Source organism: Saimiri boliviensis, chromosome 20 (genome assembly GCF_048565385.1).
Source record: "Saimiri boliviensis isolate mSaiBol1 chromosome 20, mSaiBol1.pri, whole genome shotgun sequence".
In the NCBI taxonomy this organism is placed as follows: Eukaryota; Metazoa; Chordata; class Mammalia; order Primates; family Cebidae; genus Saimiri; species Saimiri boliviensis.
The window spans coordinates 28815681-28835402 of NC_133468.1; the positions used below are offsets into that span (position 1 = coordinate 28815681).

At 46.3% G+C, this 19722-nt stretch overlaps 1 protein-coding gene across 7 annotated transcripts in view; it reads left to right on the top strand.

The window, feature by feature from the left end:
* CYTH3 (cytohesin 3) overlaps positions 1–19722 on the top strand; it is a 128997-nt gene that overhangs the window by 87021 nt on the left and 22254 nt on the right. For all 7 annotated transcript variants that reach the window (XR_012515277.1, XR_012515279.1, XR_012515280.1 and 4 more), the window contains exons 3-9: positions 2246–2310; positions 2880–2946; positions 12052–12170; positions 15340–15420; positions 17864–17976; positions 18198–18346; positions 18530–18641. Coding sequence is in view for 3 of the 7 variants with exons in the window: in XM_039460585.2 (XP_039316519.1) it covers positions 2246–2310; positions 2880–2946; positions 12052–12170; positions 15340–15420; positions 17864–17976; positions 18198–18346; positions 18530–18641 (706 nt within the window). In the remaining 4 variants the exon portion in view is untranslated. The remainder of the gene's footprint in view (positions 1–2245; positions 2311–2879; positions 2947–12051; positions 12171–15339; positions 15421–17863; positions 17977–18197; positions 18347–18529; positions 18642–19722) is intronic.

Genomic DNA, 19722 nt, shown 5'->3' on the forward strand with positions numbered 1-19722 from the left:
AACCCAAAGCCACAGACAACGTGTCATCTAATAGCAGCAAGCCACCAGTGCATTGCTCTGTCAAATTGTGCACCCTCTTTGGTTAACCAGTATGTTAATGTTCTAGTACCTAGAACATTGCCTGTTCCATTTTTGGGACTCAGATACCCTTTGAATGAATGTGTAGGCATGTATTGGGTTCCAGCTGTGTACCAAGTGCCTGCCAGGTGGTAGAAGTAGAATGACACATTAGGCTGGGTGTGGAGGCTCATGCCTGTAATCCCAGCACCTTGGGAGGCCGAGGCGGGAGGATCCCTTGAGCCCAGAAGTTCAAGACCATCCTGGGCAACATGGTGAAACCGCATCTCTACTAAAAAATACAAAATATTCCATCTTTATAAAAAGTACCCATCTCTATAAAAAATACAAAACTTAGCTGGGCATGGTGGGATGTACCTGTAGTCCCAGCTACTCGGGAGGCTGAGGTGGGAGGATCATGTTAGCCCAAGAAGTTAAGTCTATGGTGAGCTGTGATTGCTCCACTGCACTGCAGACTAGGTGACAGAGCAAGACCTTGTCTCAAAAAAAAAAAAAAAAAGACACATTAAACAAAGGGGAATAAAAACACAGGCACACAAACATGGGCTCTTCCACATTTGTGTTGTGTACTTTACTCAGAGGACAGGGTAGAGGGAGGTCCCACAGGAGAAGCACATGAACAAAGCCACAGTCTCAGTGTGGGAGAGCCTGTGATTGTTAGACCAGTGCATTGCTCTGTCAAATTGTGGCCAGCCTTGGCTCCTTCTGTTTGGGGTTTCCTTGGGAAAGTCAATCGGACATGGAGGTCTTCTTTGAGAAGCTTCCTAATCATTGTCATTGCCAAAATAAATGTGGCTTCACAGGTCGCGGCAGGGACAGGCCTTGTCCCAAACAATAGCTCCTTTCTAGGAGCTTGCGTTTTAAGTCTGAGTGTCTTGGCATACAGAATAATAGAGTCCTGAATAAAAATGTCTTTGTATTTGAAAAGAGATTCATGGAAATTTTTATTCTAAGGTTACCCTTCATTCTTGGAAAAATCAGATAATCCAGAATTGGTTCTCTGGTTGAAGAATAAGGCTGTATATTATTTGGACATTAGTCATCACCCTGCCGATAAATGTGGACTCATAATCTAGCTCTAACTACTTCATTTTATCAGTGAGAGCACCAAGGCCCAGGGAAATTGGAGACTTCCAGAGGCTTCTCTCATTTGTAAGGGCCCCATAAAAGGAAATGGGGGTCTGTCCCCGAAGTTGCCTTTGGCTTCTCTGGGTGCCCCGAGTCAGTTCTTTTCACTCCCCTGAGCTCTGTCCATGGTGCTTCATCTCATTCAAGGTGATAGAAGTGATCCTGAGACCACCAACCTAAACACACCTCAGCTTCAGCCTGAGACCACTGATGTAAGCCTGAGACACACCTCAGCCTCAGCTTCTCCCCAAGAACATAGACAGTGTTGAAGGAGGAGGCAGGCGACTGTGTGCAAGGCAGGGCTGAATAGTGCAATTTGCAGTATTGCTGGTTTTATCTTTTTTTTTTTTTTTTTTTTTTTTTCCCCAGTAAACAAAGTCTTGCAGTTTGCAGTATTGCTGGTTTTTTCTTCCCCCCACCCCCCCAGTAGACAAAGTCTTGCTCTGTCTCCCAGACCGGAGTACCGTACAGTGGTATGATCGTGGCTTCCTATAGCCTCGAACTCCTAGGTTCACGCAATCCTCCCTCCTCAGCCTCTCTGGTAGCTAGGACTACAGATGTGTACTACCACACTCAACCAATTTTTCTATATTTTTGTAGCAGTGGGGCCTTACTACATTACCCAGGCTGTTCTCAAACTCCTGGCCTCAAGTGATCTCTCTGCTTCAACCTTCCTAAGTGCTGGGATTGCAGGCATGAGCCACCACTCCTGGCTTGGTTTTATCTTTTTACAGCTATGATATTCCCTCCCAGTGTCTCTTCTTGATTTCATATACAGACTCCCCAGGATCTGCATAGTCGACCCCTCTGAATCTGGTATTTGATGAAAAGTGAGCAAATAATTTTTTTTTCTCCTAAGTTTTGGTGGCTTTGACTGTGAAGTTCTAGCTGTATTGATAATAGTATTGGTTTTTCCATCCCTGTGACTATGCTCAGATGAGACCTCAGGGAAGCTTGTCACAGAGGACTGAAATTTCTCTGAGTCTCGGGAGGAAGGTTAAGATCCACCCCCCACCTCAAAATTCTTCTTTTTTGACAGAGGCTGAAATATGAAATTGCAGAAGTGATGACAGAGATCGACAATCTGACTTCTGTTGAGGAGAGGTAACGATGTGACTACACCTTCAAGCTATTTACTCTTTTTTTTCTGCCTTCATCCTCTAGCCAAACTTGCAAAAAGTAGGGTGAGAGTGGTTGGGATGTGGGGAGCCTGTGGAGTTGTTAATTCTTCTCCTCTCCCCCTGCTCCTTTCTGCTCCTCATGGAGAGGTTCAGGGGTGTTTCTCTGAATGTTACTTCTCATCGCCTCTTCCCTCATCGCCTCCTCTCTATAAGTCATCATCTAGCTTTATAGAGTCAGGCATAATCACAGGCACTTCAGGGTTCACCCGCACAGAAATTAACCTGCCTGCATCATAGGAGCTGTGCTTTATTAAAATCACTGGTTTGCATTATTAGCTTTTTCTGAAGTGTCTCTCAAGTTATCAAATGTAAAAAAGAGCAACAGCGGCTGCACCACTCCTGCCGCCCCTGCGGAAGCTGGAGGCCCCTCCGTGAAGGCCTGTGCTTCCCTTCCTTGAGCTCGTTGTTGAGGGGAAAGTACACTGGAGGGCCATGACTCAGCTGCACTATGAAAACTCCGTGAGTGATTTTTAAATTATTTCACACCAATAGCAAAACGACTCAGAGGAACAAACAGATAGCCATGGGAAGAAAGAAATTCAACATGGATCCCAAAAAGGTAAGAGAATACTCTCCATTTTCTGGCCTGCAGGAGATTGACTGATTGGTTGATTTGAATTGCTCTCTCCCTTTTGGACAGAAGTCAGAGGTGGTCGGTGATAACACCTCATAAGAGGCTGGGAGTTGAAGGCACATTTTTATCAAAAAGGGGCTGTTCATGAGTGGGATGAAGCAGAAGTGCCTTGTAGGGCTGGTGCCCTGAACAGAAAGGCCTTTCTTCCAGAGTGAGCTGCTGGGTGAGGAAGCGGTCTCCCAGGACTGCCTCAGATGACTCCAGGCAGCGCTGTTGCTATTGAGGCTCACGTTCTTGTCTTCCCGCTTGAGCTGGGCCCTACAGTCAGGGAATCACGTGATTAGGAAGGTGCAGGGATGGGAGTGGCCAGATGTCCAGAGGTTATGGACTTTATAATCTGGGTGGGTTAAGTGGTTCACATAACAGGACTTTATTCTTTCATTCACCTTAAAAAGCAGGTGTCTGTGAAAGAACAAGGGATTCTCCACATTTAAACCAGGATCTTCCTCTTTCCTCAAGTTGAATTTTTTAGGGAAACACCTGAAAACAGTGAAATCTGAAACATGTAGTGCTTGTTTTTGAAACTGAGCTAAAGGATTTGGCAGAATCTTTGAAGCTCTTTGGAAGACATTTTGGTTTTGAGAAAGAAGGGTAGACCTGAGTCTTCAGGGTCGAGGAGAGGAACGGCATTTACATGGGAAGGTCTTGCTGCAGAGCTAGTCCTGTCCTTCCTGTGGTCTCCAGTCAGTCTACACTTGTAATGTTCCCCTTGCTTTTCTGGCGTTGAACCTCTGTGCTAATCAGTTAATTGTTTGTTCATTCGGAAATGTTTAATTGATTACAGAATTCCACTATACATGGTCTACGCTCTGTAAACTTATATATGTGCAGGTGCAGTTGCAGATGATGTTTACAGAAATTCGTGTCATTATTCCCTGCTCACGGTTTGCAGGTCAGGGACTGCAGGTGTGCACCACTGCGTTCAGCTTATTTTTTTAGGAGAGGTGGGGTTTCACCATGTTGGCCAGGCTGGTCTCGAACTCCTGACCTCAGGTGATCTGCTCACCTTGACCTTCCGAAGTGCTGAGATTATAGGCATGAGCCACCGTGCCTGGCCAGGTCTGGATTGTCTTAAGGTCCAGCACATCTGCAGCCGGAAGAGGGATTTTGTTTAACGCATACATTCTAGCCACTGTGAAAATTTTCCTGTTGCTTTCTAATTCTCTGATTATGGGACATAAATCAACTCCAAGATGGAATGAAAATTGTCAGTTTTGTGAATTTGGAAATAATTTGGTATTTTGGGTAACAGCTTTTCTTTAAGGAGTTGGAACTGTGGAGTTAGATTGATCAGCAGATTTAATAAGCATTGGAAGCATCTCAGGATTCTTTATGAAAGTGGATGTTCTTAAAACTGGACCTTATGTTTTAAGGGAACCCAAGTGGTGCAGCACAGGGCAGTACACTAATTTCATGAAATACATACAAATAAATACTTATTTTTTAAAGGGATGCCACTGAAGCCAGGTGTGGTGGCTCATGCCTGTAATTCTAGCACTTTGGGAGGCCAAGGCAGGTGGATCATTTGAGGTTAGGAGTTCAAGACCAGCCTGGCCAACATGGGGAAACCCTGTGCCTACTAAAAATACAAAATTAGCCAGGCGTGGTGGTGGGTATCTGTAATCCCAGTTACCCAGGAGGCTGAGGCATGAGAACCGAACCCAGGAGGCAGAGTTTGCAATGAGCCGAGACCGCATCACTGCACTCCAGTCTGGGTGACAAGAGTGAGACTGTCTCAAAAAAAAAAAATAAAGTGATGCTACCACTGTGCATGAATTTGCAGCTTCATGAGCATAAAGTTATCTTCATGCCTATGAAGTCCTCTCTGTCAGGCTCTCACCTGTCTTCCTGTTTTATATATATCATATGTCAGATTTATAATAAGGACCAACATTGAAAACTCACTGTTTTGTCAGGAACCATGATGAGAAAGCCCTTTCGTTAATACACTTAAGTTCCTACAGTAACCTTATGAAGTAGGGAGGGTCAGGATCCATTTTAATTCCTCTTTCACAGTTGGGGAAAATGAGGCACAGAACAGCCAAAGAACTTGCCACTGTCCTGAGCAGGGAACCTGACTCCAAGGCAGTCTGTGACTGCTACTATCTTCTGCACTGGGTAGAAGCCCCTGGGGTTGGTTTCTAGGTAGCCCTAAGCAGTCATCCCTGTGGCATTGGCTTACCGGGGCCAGGGAAGTCTGTGTTTAACCCATTTATTATGCCTGAGGTTGCAGTTTTTTGAATTTTTGCAATCAGACCTTGGTGATGACCTTGGGCAGTAGGTTATAAACAACCCCCCCACATGCTTAGCGTTCCAATAGTGGAACACTTGGCATAACCTGCTTTGCCTGGGCTGTGGCAGACTGCTCACCAGGCTTCATTTTTTTGTTCCTCTTCACCTAAAAGATTTAAAAACTATTGATTACTGATTGTATTTATTTATAATTATGCTGCTTAATAAAAGATGGTACATTGAGTCTGCATGTGGCCTTTTGCTGGGAAAAATTATAAAAGTCCCTTGGATTTGTAGAGTTGGATATAGCACTTTTCTTAGTCTGCTTGAGCTTTCCTAACACAGTACCCCAGATGGAGTGCTTAAACAATGGAAATGTATTTTCTTACAGTTCTGGAGCCTGGAAGTTTGAGATGAGAGTACCAGCATGGTTGGCTTCTGGTGAGGGCTCTCTTCCTGGCCTGCTAACAGCCACCTTCTTGCTGTGTCCTCACGTGTTGGGGAGTAGAGAAAGCTTACTCACTCTAGAGTGGTGTTCTTATAAGGGCACAAATCCCATCAGACCAGGACCCCTGCCAAGACCTCACCTCATGTAACCCTGATTACTTAGTTTTTTTTTTTGAGACAGAGTCTCACACTGTAGCCCAGGCTGCAGTGCAGTGGCACAATCTCGGCTCAGTGCAACCTCTGCCTCCTGGATTCAAGTGATTCTCCTGCCTCAGCATCCCGAGTAGCTGGGATTACAGGCGCCCACCACCACGTCCAGCTAATTTTTTTGTATTTTTAGTAGCGATGGGGTTTCACTTTGTTGGCCAGGCTGATCTTGAACTCCTGACGTCGTGATCTGCCTGCCTTGGCCTCCCAAAGTGGTGGGATTACAGAGGTGAGCCACCGTACCTGGTCACCCTGATTACTTCCAAAAGACCCCATCTCCAGATAACATCACAATGGCGGTTTGGGTTTCAACATATGGATTGTGGGGGGACACAGACATTCTTTTCACAGCTGCAGTGGATGATCTCATATCCTTCAGACAAAACTTAAAATTGTATCTACCTCCCCATACCCCTACTAAACATGTAACATTGCGAAACAAGGCATTGTCAGAGTAAATAAATTCCTTCAGGCTAAGATGATGCTTTCTAAGTCTCAGAGTGTTAACAAGGAGGTTTGGTTTCTTTGAGATGCATTATTTCTAGAAGTAGCACTTGAGTTTATAAACGACTAAGATGGAAGGTTTGATTTGATCAAGGAAGCTGAAAATGCTCTGCAAACTCTTTTTTATTCCTAATTTCCTAGAAATGCCTTAAATAAAATATATAACTCTATATGATAAGCAGGGGTTCACTCAGTGGACTAGAAATTGAGGAATCCCTGAAAGAAGATAAATGGGATCAACTGAAGAAGGAAGCAGTGCCCACAGCACACACAAGAAAGAACTGCTGTGGGTGGTGAGAGCAACGTCAGGGTTCCCTGAGCACAAAGGAGGTACGTTCAGGGAACAGGACTGTAGGAGGGACCGAGACTGGTCACCCTTTCGTGACCTGATGCCTAGCATTGATTGTATCTCCACGTGGGAAAAGCAAGAGGGAGCCCTTAGTCCATCAAAACAGGCAGCGTTCTTGGTGAGTAGCAGGACCAAGAAGGGGAAATACCAACTCCCAGAGACTAGCTATCCATTGCCTGACCTGCTCCTCTGCCAGATCACTGGAGGTTGCTGCAGTGAAAACCGGAGGCAGGCAGCATTCTGTTAGACAAACAGGGACCCTTAAATACAAAGACAAACACCTACCAAGCACCACCAAATGTTTGAGGAAACCTACACCATGAAAGAGACATGAAACTGGACAAACAGAACTAAGGCTGGAGGAAACAGATCTAATAGAAACAGCAGAGGTGTGGAGGGTGGCTCATTCCTGTAATCCTGATACCTTGGAAAGCCAACAGGGAGGATCGCTTGAGCTCAGGAGTTCAAAACCAGCCTGGGCAACATAGTGAGGCCCCCCATTTTTTAAAAATTCAGTCAGGCATGGTGGTATGTACCCGTAGTCCTGGCTGCTTGATAAGCCAAGGTGGGAGGATCACTTAAGCCCAGGAGTTTGAGGCTATAGTGAACTATGATTGCACCACTACATTCCAGCCTGAGTGACAGTGATACTTTGTCTCTTACCAAAAAAAAAAGAAAGGTCTTTTTCAAGCTGGGTGTGGTGACATGTGCCTGTAGTCCAGCTACTGGAAGGCTGAGGCAGGAGGATTGCTTGAGCCCAGGAGTTTGAGGCTGCAGTGAGCTGTGATTACACCACTGCACTCTAGCCTGGCAAACAGAACGAGACTTTGTCTCTTAAAAAAGAAGCAGCAAGCCATGTGCGATGGCTCACGCCTGTACTCAGCACTTTGGGAGGTTGAAGTGGATGGATCGCCTGAGGTCGGAAGTTTGAGACCAGCCTGGCTAACAGGGTGAAACCCCATTTCTACTAAAAAATTCAAAAAAAGTAGCTGGATATGGTTGTGGGTGCCTGTAATCCCAGCTACTCAGGAGGCTAAGGCTGGAGAATTGTTTTGAACCCAGGAAGTGGAGGTTGTAGTGATCCAAGATTGCACCATTGTATCCTAGCCTGAGCGATAAGAGGGAGACTCCATCTCAAAAAACAAAAACAAAACAAAAAGCAAAAAAGAAACGATAAAGGAAACTTTTTAAAGTAGAATATTTGTCTACCTTATAGATATCATCAAAGAAATACGATAGGACGTTTCTTATCCGTAATACAAAAATGGGGGGTTGTGAAAAAGAACCTTAGAAATGAAAAGTAGGTCTATCACGTCATCTCTTGAGCACATGGAGAAGATGTGGCTGAAGAGTGGATGTGTGCTAAAAGAGAGTTTAAGAATTGTTTATCCAGATTTGCACAGAACTGCAAGAAGACATACAAGATGGGTCCAGCAGCCCAAGTTTCATGTAATAGAAGTCTCAGAAGGAGAGAATGAAAAATGGAGGAGAGGAAATATTTCAAAGAAATATTGGAATATTTTAGAACTAAGAAAAATCTTTAGATTCAAAGGCCCCACCAAATGCCAAGCTAGATAAAAATTTAAAAGACTTATAGATGTTTCAAATAAAATATCGTAAAACTCATGGATAGAGAAATTCATTAAATTTCCAGGAAGGAAAGATCAGCTTACCTAAGAAGAAATGAGAAGCATAGTGAGCTTATCAGGGAACACTGGATCAAAGATGGGAGGGAAGCAGTGCTGAGGAAAAGTAGCTTAAAACCCAGAATTCTGTCTGTCCTATCACTCATGAGAGAAGGTAAGTAAAGACATGTTCAGACACACAAGGACTTCTCTGATCTCTAGGAATTGTGTAGTTGGAGTATGATACCTCAAAACAAGAAATGATTACACAGGATCAAAAAGGAAAGACATGCAAGGAAACAAGCAAAACTTTATATGTCAAAGTGAGAAATTGATTGCTTAAAAGATGTTTTTTTTAAAGTCCAGATTTATGTCAGTATATAAGTAACAAAGGGAAAGGAAGGAGGGAAGTAATAGCTAAGGTTTTCTAGATGGTGATAGATAAAATAAGTTTAAATACTTGTCAAAATTTTTAGAGTAATCACTAAGGAGAAATAAAATAGGATTTTAAAAAATTATTAAGAAAAATTGAATAAAAGTTCGATCAGTTCATCAAAAGCCTGGAAAGGCATGTGACATAGAAAACACCAAATAAGGGCTCAGGAGTAAGTCCTAACCAGTCAGTGCTTGCCACAGATTTGATCGGGCTAAATTAATGACAAGACAGACACTTGGATATTAAGTTAAAAAAAATAAAATCCAGCTGTCTTCCAACTGCTACCCACACCTAGAAGTAGGAGGTCTATCACATAATCACGTAGAAGAGAAACGGAAAAAGATAAACAGTAGGTATAGTGGGTCAAATGGTGCCACCACCCCCATTTCTGCTGTTTGACTTTCTAAATGGCATCTTAAAATACTAACATTTTCTAATGTTAGAACACTCACTTTCTTTTATGAGTATTTACCTAGTGTATTAGTATTTTAAGGCTCCATGTCAAATGACCACAAACTTGGTAGTTTAAAACAAGAAATCTATTGTCGCTCAGTTCAGTAGGCCAGAAGTCCAAGATCTGGGGTGTGGGCAGGATTGCTGCTTAGACTCTGAGAAGTCCTTCCAGCCTTGCTCCTGGCTTCTGGCGGCTGCCGCCCTCCTGGTCTCCACAGCTGTGGGCGCCTTACTGTGGTCTCCGCCTCCATCATCCTGTGGCCTCCTCTTGCCTTCTCCTCTATCTCATAGTACACGTGTGATTGGACACAGAGCTTCTGTGTCCTCCTCCTCTGCTTGTCTCTGTGTCACCTTCCAGATAGCATTCTCCAAGAAATGCCCTAGTTTTTTTTGGATGTTCTGAATTTTAGGGCAGGTCTTGAGCATCCAGAGGAATTCATGGAAGCCTCATGCCCAAGTCCATTCAGTTCCCGGGACTTCAGCTGACAGTGGCAGGGGCCTTTGCCATGCAAGGTCAGACCCCAGCCTTGGGGCCTCCGAGATGACAGGACAACTAGTGATCCCTGAGGGTGTCCCTGTCTCCCCCTACCACCTGCAGGTGATGGCCTCACCAGGCTTCTCCACCTGCTTCACTTGTTTTCCTCACTTGCGGCCAGTAGCAAAGCCCTAGGACTGTCTCTCCTGCCTCAGGCATTGTTTTCAGTGAACCTGGGCTGGATTAGGGATGTCTAAGGACCAGTCCTGCATTGCTACAGTGTATGTGTGTCTTGCAATTTAGATGGTTTCCCTGTGGGTATACCCACTTAAACTCCCACCAGAGATACATACGAGAATTGATTTAGGATTGTTAGACTTAACTAATTTTTTTTGAGAATAATATATTAAATTATGGTGAACAAATTCCAAATGTACAGCTTAAAGAATCTTTGTAGCCGGGCGTGGTGGCTCAAGCCTGTAATCCCAGCACTTTGGGAGGCCGAGGCGGGTGGATCACGAGGTCAAGAGATCGAGACCATCCTGGTCAACATGGTGAAACCCCCTCTCTACTAAAAATACAAAAAATTAGCTGGGCATGGTGGCGCGTGCCTGTAATCCCAGCTACTCTGGAGGCTGAGGCAGGAGAATTGCCTGAACCCAGGAGGCGGAGGTTGCAGTGAGCCGAGATCGCGCCATTGCACTCCAGCCTGGGTAACAAGAGCGAAACTCCGTCTCAAAAAAAAAAAAAAAAAAAAAAGAATCCTTGTAAATTAGTATATTCACATAACTACAACCCAGAACAAGCTGCAGTTGTAGACTATTACAGGGTACCTTTCCGATGTCTTATCCTAGGGAATTCACTCCCCAAGGTAACCAGTCCTTAATCACTGTAAGCTAGTTTTACCTTTTTTAAAACCTTCTGTGAATGGAATTGAAATACTCTTCCATGTTGTCTTTTGTTTCATATCATGTCTGTGAGAGTCATTCATGTTAGTGACTGTTCATTCCATTGCATTGCTATATAATCTTCCATCATGTGATTATGCCAGAATGTATTGATCAATTCTCTTATTGGCTGTTTGCAGTTTTTGGAAATAAGGCTGCTGTGGACACCCGTGTGTTTAAAAAAATAATAGAAAGTCTCTGGATGGACCATGAGGGTATGAGGCAGCCCTGGTCTTGGGTACTGAGAATCTTAGCTGGATAGAGCCTCTCTGAATTTGTAGAAATGGCCTCCTGGCAAATTGATTTCTGAATTCCCCATTCCTTTACCAGCCTTGCCAACACATATTTTGAAACTAGTTGCAAAGCTATGTCAGAGGTAAAAATTTCTATTATTATAGGTTCCTGGGACTTGTCATGAGACAGTGCTCAGCTGATTCAGGCCAGGTGCAGCCTGTTGCCTTTGAGATTGCCAGCCGTGCTGCAGCGCCTAGGGTGGGCATGAACTTTGACTGTCATGAGCTCAGTGGCACATCATGCCAGTTAATATGTTTTTGGTATCAGGTAGCAGAAAATCCAACAAAAAAATATCTTACACAGTGGAGGTTTATCTTCTCACACAGCTATGTAGCAGCAGTAGATGGCTTCCGAGTGACAAGAGCGTGGTCCCTGTGCTCATCTCAGGGTTCCCCACGTAAGATGGCCACTACAGCTCTTATGTAGTGGCCTCTACGTCATCACATCTGTGTTCAAGGCAGAAAGGAGGCAGAGGAGCAGTGCTGGCTCATAGGCCCCTTTTTACCAGGAAATGAAAAGCTTTCCCTCCAGGCTTCTCTTTCTGTTTGGCTACATCTGGGTGGGTCGAAAGGTCATTTCTAGTGCCAAAGGCAGCCAGAAAAGTGCCTCTCTAGTGAAGGGATGTCAGGGAGCGGGGACGGTACCACCTGCTCCCTGCCTCCTTGGGACTGGTGCCAGGTTAGCCGACCAGCAGTGGCCACCACGCACAAAGTGTTCCTCGCAGACACAGAATAATTCATCTTCCTAAGCTTGGGAAATCTAACATTATTGTTACTTCTGCCTTTATAGTTTCTATTAACCACTTGTAATGGTTTGTTCAGTAACCCATTTATTTGTCTTTTAACTTGTTAAACTGCCAGGAGGAATGAATGTGCATTTCTTTGTTGTATAAAATGTAGTACGGAGTCGGGAAAATCAGATTGTGCAGTTGTATGGGTGTCTCTGGTATTATTTTTGCAGTGTCCATACCAGTAAAAACATGACACTAAGTGTATTTCTGTCTTTGAAAAATGAGTTTGAGTGATGCTCCTAACCGGTGCTTCCTTTCTAATGTTCTTCAGGGAATTCAGTTTCTAATAGAAAATGACCTGCTACAGAGTTCCCCAGAAGACGTCGCCCAGTTCCTTTATAAAGGAGAAGGCCTAAATAAGACTGTCATTGGGGACTACCTGGGTGAAAGGTGAGTTAGAGGAGGATGCACAGCCCTACCTGGAGCCACTTAGCCCTGCAGCTTGATCTAGGCTCACACTCCACTTTCGGGGCCATCACAACCTAAAGGCATGATACAGCCACAGGCTTGCGCATCCACATGCATCTTCTCAGTGCCGAGTGAGCCCTATGAAACCGGTTCCTCTCCCATGTCCGTGGGCGGAGAGAAGCATTAGGGTATTCTGGGGCCAGATGGGATCCATGCTCATCTGGAATCCTTTTCTTAGAACTGATAATGCTGCTGCTCCTTTCTCCTTGGAAAGCATCTTATTGTATCTTCTGTTTTGCCCAGAAATATGCCAGTTTTCTCATTGGTTTTCTTTCCCCTGTTACTTGTAGTATGAATAAAGGTGGCAAGTTAATTTTTTAAATGGAAAGCAGCAAGTCAGATTTACTTTTACTTTCTGACCTCTACTGGCTCACCAGAGGTTAGGGCAAAATGCTGAGGCAGCACATACCCTAAGTGTACCAAAACAGACTTTTGTCAAAGACCAGAAGATCAAGAAAAAGACAAGGATGTCTCCTCTTAGCACTGCTGTTCAGCCCAGTGCTGGCACATCTAGCTGGGGCAGTTAGACAAGAAAATAAAGACACTCAAATTGGAAAGGAAGAAATTAAATTCTCTTTGCAGATGATGCAATCATGTATGTAGAAAATCCTAAGGAATCATTAAAAACTATTAGAAGTAATAAATTCAGTAAGGTTGCATGATACACAGTCATTATACAAACCTCGATTGTATTTCTATACAATAGCAAGCAATAAACTGAAAAAGATATTAAGTAAACAGATCCATTTATAATAGCATTAAAAGGAATAAGATACTTAGGATAAATTTAACAAAAAAAAGCATCATTTTTACTCCAAAAACTACAAAACATTGTTGAAAAAAATGAAAAGACCTAAATAAATGGAAAAGCATCCCATGTTCATGGATTGGAGGGCTTACTATTGCTAAGATGCCAATATTCCAACATTTATCTACAGATTTAATATACTTTTTATTGAAATCCCAGCTGACTTCTTTGCAGAAGTTGCTCAACCTAAAATTAGTATGGAAATTCAAGGGACCCAGAATAACCACAGCAGTCTTAAAAAAGAACAAAGTTGCAGAACTAACATTTCCCGATTACAAAATAGACTAAAGTGGTCAGGCGCGGTGGCTCATGCCTGTAAGCCCAGCACTTGGGGAGGCTGAGGTGGGTGCATCGTGAGGTCAGGAGTTTGAAACCAGTCTGGCCAACATGGTGAAACCCCATCAACAAAAATACAAAAATTAGTTGAACATGATGGCAGGTGCCTGTAATCCTAGCCACTTGGGCGGCTGAGATAGGAGAATCACCTGAACCTGGGAGGCAGAGGTTGTAGTGAGTGAAAATCATGCCATTGCACTCCAGCCTGGGTGACAGAGTGAGACTCTGTCTAAAAAAACAAACAGAAAAAAAACAAAAACAAAAAACATATATAATCAAGGCAGTGTAAGACTGACCTAAGGATAGACATATATAAATCATGGAATAGCATTGAGAATCCAGAAGTAAAACCCTCATATTTACTGTCAAATAATTTTTAACAAGTTGCCAGGATAATTTCAGTGGGGGGAAGAACAGTCTTCAACAAATGGTGTTGAGATAACTGGAAATCCACATGCAAAAGAATGGCATTGGACACCTTACCAGATACAGCAATTAAAATGGAGGAAAGACCTAAATGTAAGACATAAAACTTTAAAACACTTAGAAGAAAACACAGGGTGAATCTCTGTGATCTCAAATTAAGCAAGAGTTCCTTAAATATGACACCAAAAGCACAAATTTGTTGAACTCCTCATCAAAATATTGTGCTTCAGAAGACGTCAATAAAGTGAAGGCTGGGCCAGGCGTGATGGTGTTGACAGCTGGTTTATCAGTCCCAGATTTCTTTGTTCCGTCCCCACTCCCCCTGCTTCACTTGACTAGCCTAAGAAAAAAAAAAGTAAAAAGACAACCCACAGGCCATCCTGGGTAACATAGTGAGCTCTGCCTCTACAAAAAATACAGATAAATCAGTATGACTTGCAAATACCTTAATATGTTTCTCTTTATATAATCTAGATATAAGTCCTTAGCAGGTTATAAAGACTATCATACTGATTCAGTCCTTATAATCTGCTAAGGACTTATATCTAGATTATATAAAGAACTCTGCCAAAAAAGAGTAAAAATAACAAAAATTACTCAGTTGTAAAATGGCAAAGGATCTGAATAGACATTTCTGCAAAGAAGATATGCAAGTGGCCAGTAAGCACAGGAAAAAAAAATGCTCAGTTGATCATCAAGGAGATGCAAATTGAAACCACAATGAGATTCCATTTCATACCCATTAGGCTGGCTGTAGTAAAAGGGACATGTACAAATGCCATCAAGGCTGCAGGGAAGTCGAACCCTTACACATTGCTGATGAGATATAAAATGATGCTTTGGAAATCAATCTGGGAGTTCCTCAGAATGCAAAACATAAACTTTAACATGGAAGCCAGTAATTCCACTCTTAGATATTTACTCAGTAGAAATAAAAATGTGGCTAGATATGGTGGCTCATGCCTATAATCCCAGTGCTTTGGGAGGCCGAGAGAGGTGGGAGGATTGCTTGAGCCCAGGAGTTCCAGACCAGCCTGGGTAACATATCGAGCCCTGCCTCTACAAAAAATGCCAGTTTTTTAAAAAAACCATATGGCATGGCCGGGCGCGGTGGCTCAAGCCTGTAATCCCAGCACTTTGGGAGGCCGAGGCGGGTGGATCACAAGGTCAAGAGATCGAGACCATCCTGGTCAACATGGTGAAACCCCGTCTTTACTAAAAATACAAAAAAAAAAATAGCTGGGCATGGTGGTGCGTGCCTGTAATCCCAGCTACTCAGGAGGCTGAGGCAGGAGAATTGCCTGAACCCAGGAGGCAGATGTTGCGGTGAGCCGAGATCGCGCCATTGCACTCCAGCCTGGGTAACAAGAGCGAAACTCCATCTCAAAAAAAAAAAAAAACCATATGGCCATGCAAAAATTTGTGCATGAATGTTCATAGCCACATTATTCATAAACCGTATCTTTTAAAATGATTGGGATAATGTGCATTAGATTTGAAACTGATTTCTTTTTTCCCCAGGGATGAATTTAATATTAAAGTTCTTCAAGCTTTTGTTGAACTCCATGAGTTTGCTGATCTCAACCTTGTCCAAGCCTTAAGGTAAGTGTTATCATTTGGTAGGTGTTGAGTGAATAGGGGAGGCCAGAGGATTGTTGCCTGAGCAGCAGTGGTGGTGAATTGACTCCAGGTAACTCAGTCCCACACAAGTCTTGCAGATGCTGGCTCCTGTTCCAGATGATCCAGCTAATGTTGTGTGACACTGAATAGGTCTGGATAGGAATTGGGGCACGTGCTCAAGATCAGGGCCATGGTCTCCTCACGATGGCCTCTGGTGCTCCTTCTGTTCATTCTGCTTTTGTTTTTAATGCTGTTTGGCAGTAGTTCGAGCCTTCTTCCCAAACTCTGTATGGAGTGGCATTGGTGCTACATGAGGTTACTTCCACCAGATTTGACCTCAGGCACCAAACTCATGGATACCTGAGTGTGCCAGGGAGAATGTAGGTTTCTTGCCATTGGGGGCCACCCCTGGCCAGACACCCTTTGCAGGCCTGTTTTTGTGTCTGGGATACACTCCCTGGACGCCTCCTCAAGCTGCCCTTCCTGCACGTTTTCTTCCTGCTCTGCAAGCAGGAAGTTGTCTCGCCTCCTTCCTTGGTGCCCCGGCTGAGTTGTGGGGGCTCTTCATCTGTTCTGGAACTTTACCCTGAGCCAGCACTCAGCAGCATCCACAGGAGAGGAGACAGGGTCTCTTGTGGGAGCTGCCTCAGCCTGCCCTCAGCTCAAAAAATCAAGCCACATCTTGTCATGTTCTCAGACATTTTGCTTCTTACCCTGTTCTCCTTTACGTGGTCTGTTTCCTTGTGGCCCCTCCTCAAGTGCAGACTGCAATGTTGGCAGTGTTTCTCTGGGACCCTCTTGACGTGCTCACAGTGCAGCCTGGGGCTGAACAGTGCACTGAGAGTTAGCAACAGATAAGAATCCTGCAGCCACAGTTCAGGCTTATCAGATCCCATTTTGGGAAGCTGTACATCAAAGAGGGGCACAGGCCTGGTGAGTCTGGGAGGGGCGGGCGCCTGGCACACCCCTTGCTGCTGTGACTTCATTTCTTTCAGTCCATCAGTCTCTTGCCAGAGCCGGAGAGATTCCTGTTAATTCCCACAGCTGTGGGAGCCTGGCATAGCCCTGCAGAGAGAGCCTGATGAAGGCATAGGGTGGGCAGGGACGCAGGCAGGTCCTGTGGCCTGAGAAGCTGCTGTGCGGACATTGGCTTTTGTCCTAAGGGAAACGGCAAGCCTGTATGGGCAGAGGTGCGTGGGTTGACTTGGAACTCATCACTGCTGTGAGATGGGCAGGGAGGCCACGGCAGTGGGGCGGCAGGTAGGTGCATCTTTACTGGTGAACGTGAAGCAGAGGGGGAGTGAGGGGTGACCCTGGGTGGCCGGCCTGAAACTGGAGGAGGGGCAGTCGTGTTGAGTCAAGGCTGCCAGTGCAGACCTGGCGGAGAAGATGGGACCTGGCAGAGAGTGGGGCCAAATGTGGCTGGAATCCCAGGAGGAAAGGGCAGAGGAAGGAGCCTGGGGAGCCACCTCATGTGAGGGATGCACAGAGGAGCCCTGGTGAGGCCAGGCTGCATTCTGCCCCCAATGGCTTGTGGGATCCATATTTAAAAACCATGGACAGCCTAGAGACTTAATTGGAGCCTTTTCTAACTCAGTCCTGATCCTTGTGCTAAATCAACAGTAGCTTTAGATATAGCTGAGCAGCTGGTGGGGAGGCCACAGCTGGCCATGGGGACTGCAGCCTCTGCCCCCGGGGCCCATACCTGGCTGCCAGGTGGTGGATAAGGCAGGTAGTGGGGGCAGTGCCACATGGCCGAGGAAAGCATGAAAGGGAAGCAAGGTGGGGGGGTGCTTGGCTGGGGGGATTTCAATTCCAGGCAGGGCAGCCAGGGAGACCTCAGTCAGAGGGGATGCTTGAGGGTGGGAGCGGCTGCTGGGCCTGGTTCCTGAGGCAGGAGTATGTCTCCCCAGCAAGGCGGTGGCAGTGGCGGCTTCAGGCTGCAGTACCCAGTGCTGTTGTAGGGGGGGGTTGGACACTGTCCTGTGGACTCTGGCTCTGCCTCGTGGGTGGGAATTCTGAGAGGAGGACGTGGTCCTGTTGAGGCTGTCAGGACAACCTGGTGGCAGCTCTGGGGACAGGCAGATCTCTTGTGATCACCTGGCAGCAGCAGGAGATGATGGCAGTGGGGACGGAGAAGTGCCAGGATCCTGGACATTTACTTTTTAGGCAGAGACAACTGGCCTTGCTGCTGACTTGGTTGTAGTTATAAAAAGATGGACCATCGGTAAGTGTATCTTGAGTTACTGAACAGAAGGAAACTGTCCTGGCTCTTCTTTCTGTCTCTGCACCCCCAAGCCCCTGCCAGAGCTGTACCCCAGCCCCAGGAGGAAAACATCCTTCCTGAGCAGGGCAGAAGCTGTCCTTGGCCATGAGGTGGTGTCGGTTCTGACACGGCCACCCCTCGGCTTTGATGTCTCCACAGGCAGTTCTTATGGAGCTTCAGGCTGCCCGGGGAGGCCCAGAAGATTGATCGTATGATGGAGGCTTTCGCTTCTCGCTACTGCCTTTGCAACCCTGGGGTCTTCCAGTCCACAGGTCAGTGCAGAGCTCACAGCCTGGCCCCTTGCCAGGCACAGCCTCCAGCTCTGGAGGGGGTGGCCCCGGTGGGCACAGCCCAGCTTCTGTTCCTGGGGCCTGCCTTCCCTGAGCGAGGATGACCTGTGGGCCGGGCACCTCTCGCAGGCTGGCCCCCAGCACTCGGGGTCCCACTGTCCATGGAGGTTCTGGCTGAGCCCAGCACTCCGGACTCGTTGCAGACACGTGCTACGTGCTGTCATTTGCCATCATCATGCTCAACACCAGCCTGCACAACCACAATGTACGTGACAAGCCCACGGCAGAACGGTTCATCGCCATGAACCGCGGCATCAACGAGGGCGGGGACCTCCCTGAGGAGCTGCTGAGGGTGAGCTCCCCGGCCTGAGGCCGCTGCTGTCTGCAGGATTTCTTCTCTGTGAGCGGCCGCATCACCTGTGACTGTAATGTGCCTCCCAAGTCTCCTTGCTGCCCTGATCCTGCTGAGCTTTACTCCTGGCCAGCCACTTTCCTCTGAATCGCTGAACCTGCTGCTGTTTTTTCCTCCTTGCAGAATTTGTATGAGAGCATTAAGAACGAGCCATTTAAGATTCCGGAGGATGACGGGAATGACCTGACACACACTTTCTTCAACCCTGACCGCGAGGGCTGGCTTCTGAAGCTGGGTGAGCCCTGGCTGAGTGGGACCTGGGCCGTGACCCCTCTGCCCACGGCAGCAGCCCCTTGGGTTTCTCCCAAGCTCATCGTAGGAATGTCCCCCACTGCAGGCAGAGACATAAAAAAGAAACACAGTTAAGCCAGAGCCCACTCTCAGTAACCGCACGGCCCATGGCCGCTTGTCTGAGCCATGTCTGCGCAGAAAGTAATGCCCGGGCTGCATGGCCCACCCCAGAAAACTACTGAGTTAGCGTCCAGGTCCAGCCAGGGCAGCTTCCTGCACGAGAAGCAAGCGCATTATCTCCACAGAACCTGTGTGCCTCTCTCTCGGTTTGGTGTGGCTGTGATTTTTGACGCGTGGTTTAAATGTGCCTTCTTGTTGTTTTCCTTCTGCCTGTGGCTCCCACCTTTCTGTTCTGTGACGGGCTGTCCCTGCTTGTCCTGCTTTAGGAGGTAGGTACCCAGTGGCTTCCTGCCCCCCAGCGGCTCATTCCTCTCGGTCTCCCCACGTTGGTCTGTGTGAGCTCCGCTGTGTGGCTGCCATTCATCTGATCCATCTGTGGACTTGCTGGGACTGTGCCATGCACGGTGCGGTGAATGCTACACCTACCCTCAGGGGCGGGGCTGAGCGCGGCCGGGACCTGGAGCACATGGGGATGCTGTGGGGAACCGGCTTGTCCCCCACCCCGTGTGTTTAGGGGTCTGCAGCATTAGAGAAGCTGACAGCCAGCCCTGTCCCTGCGGCATCACCATCCACCCCATACTAACCCAGCAGCTCATGGAGGGATTTCGGGAGCGCTCTAAAGGCTTTTGGGGCAATTTAGGGCACTTACAGGTAGTTTTAAGAACGTTGAGAGGCATTTTGCCTGCAGGGTGGGGATGGTTGCCCTATACCCACAGTGAAGCCGAGAGATGCAGTGACTGGGTTGACGCAAACCCTTCTGAGAGCAAGTGGCCACTGGGCAGCATGTAAGACCTGGTGTGGAGCATCCTAGTGATTTTTTAAAAATTTCATCAGCCGGGTGCAGTGGCTTACACCTGTAATTCCAAAACTTTGGGAGGCTGAGGTGGGTAGATCACCTGAGGTCA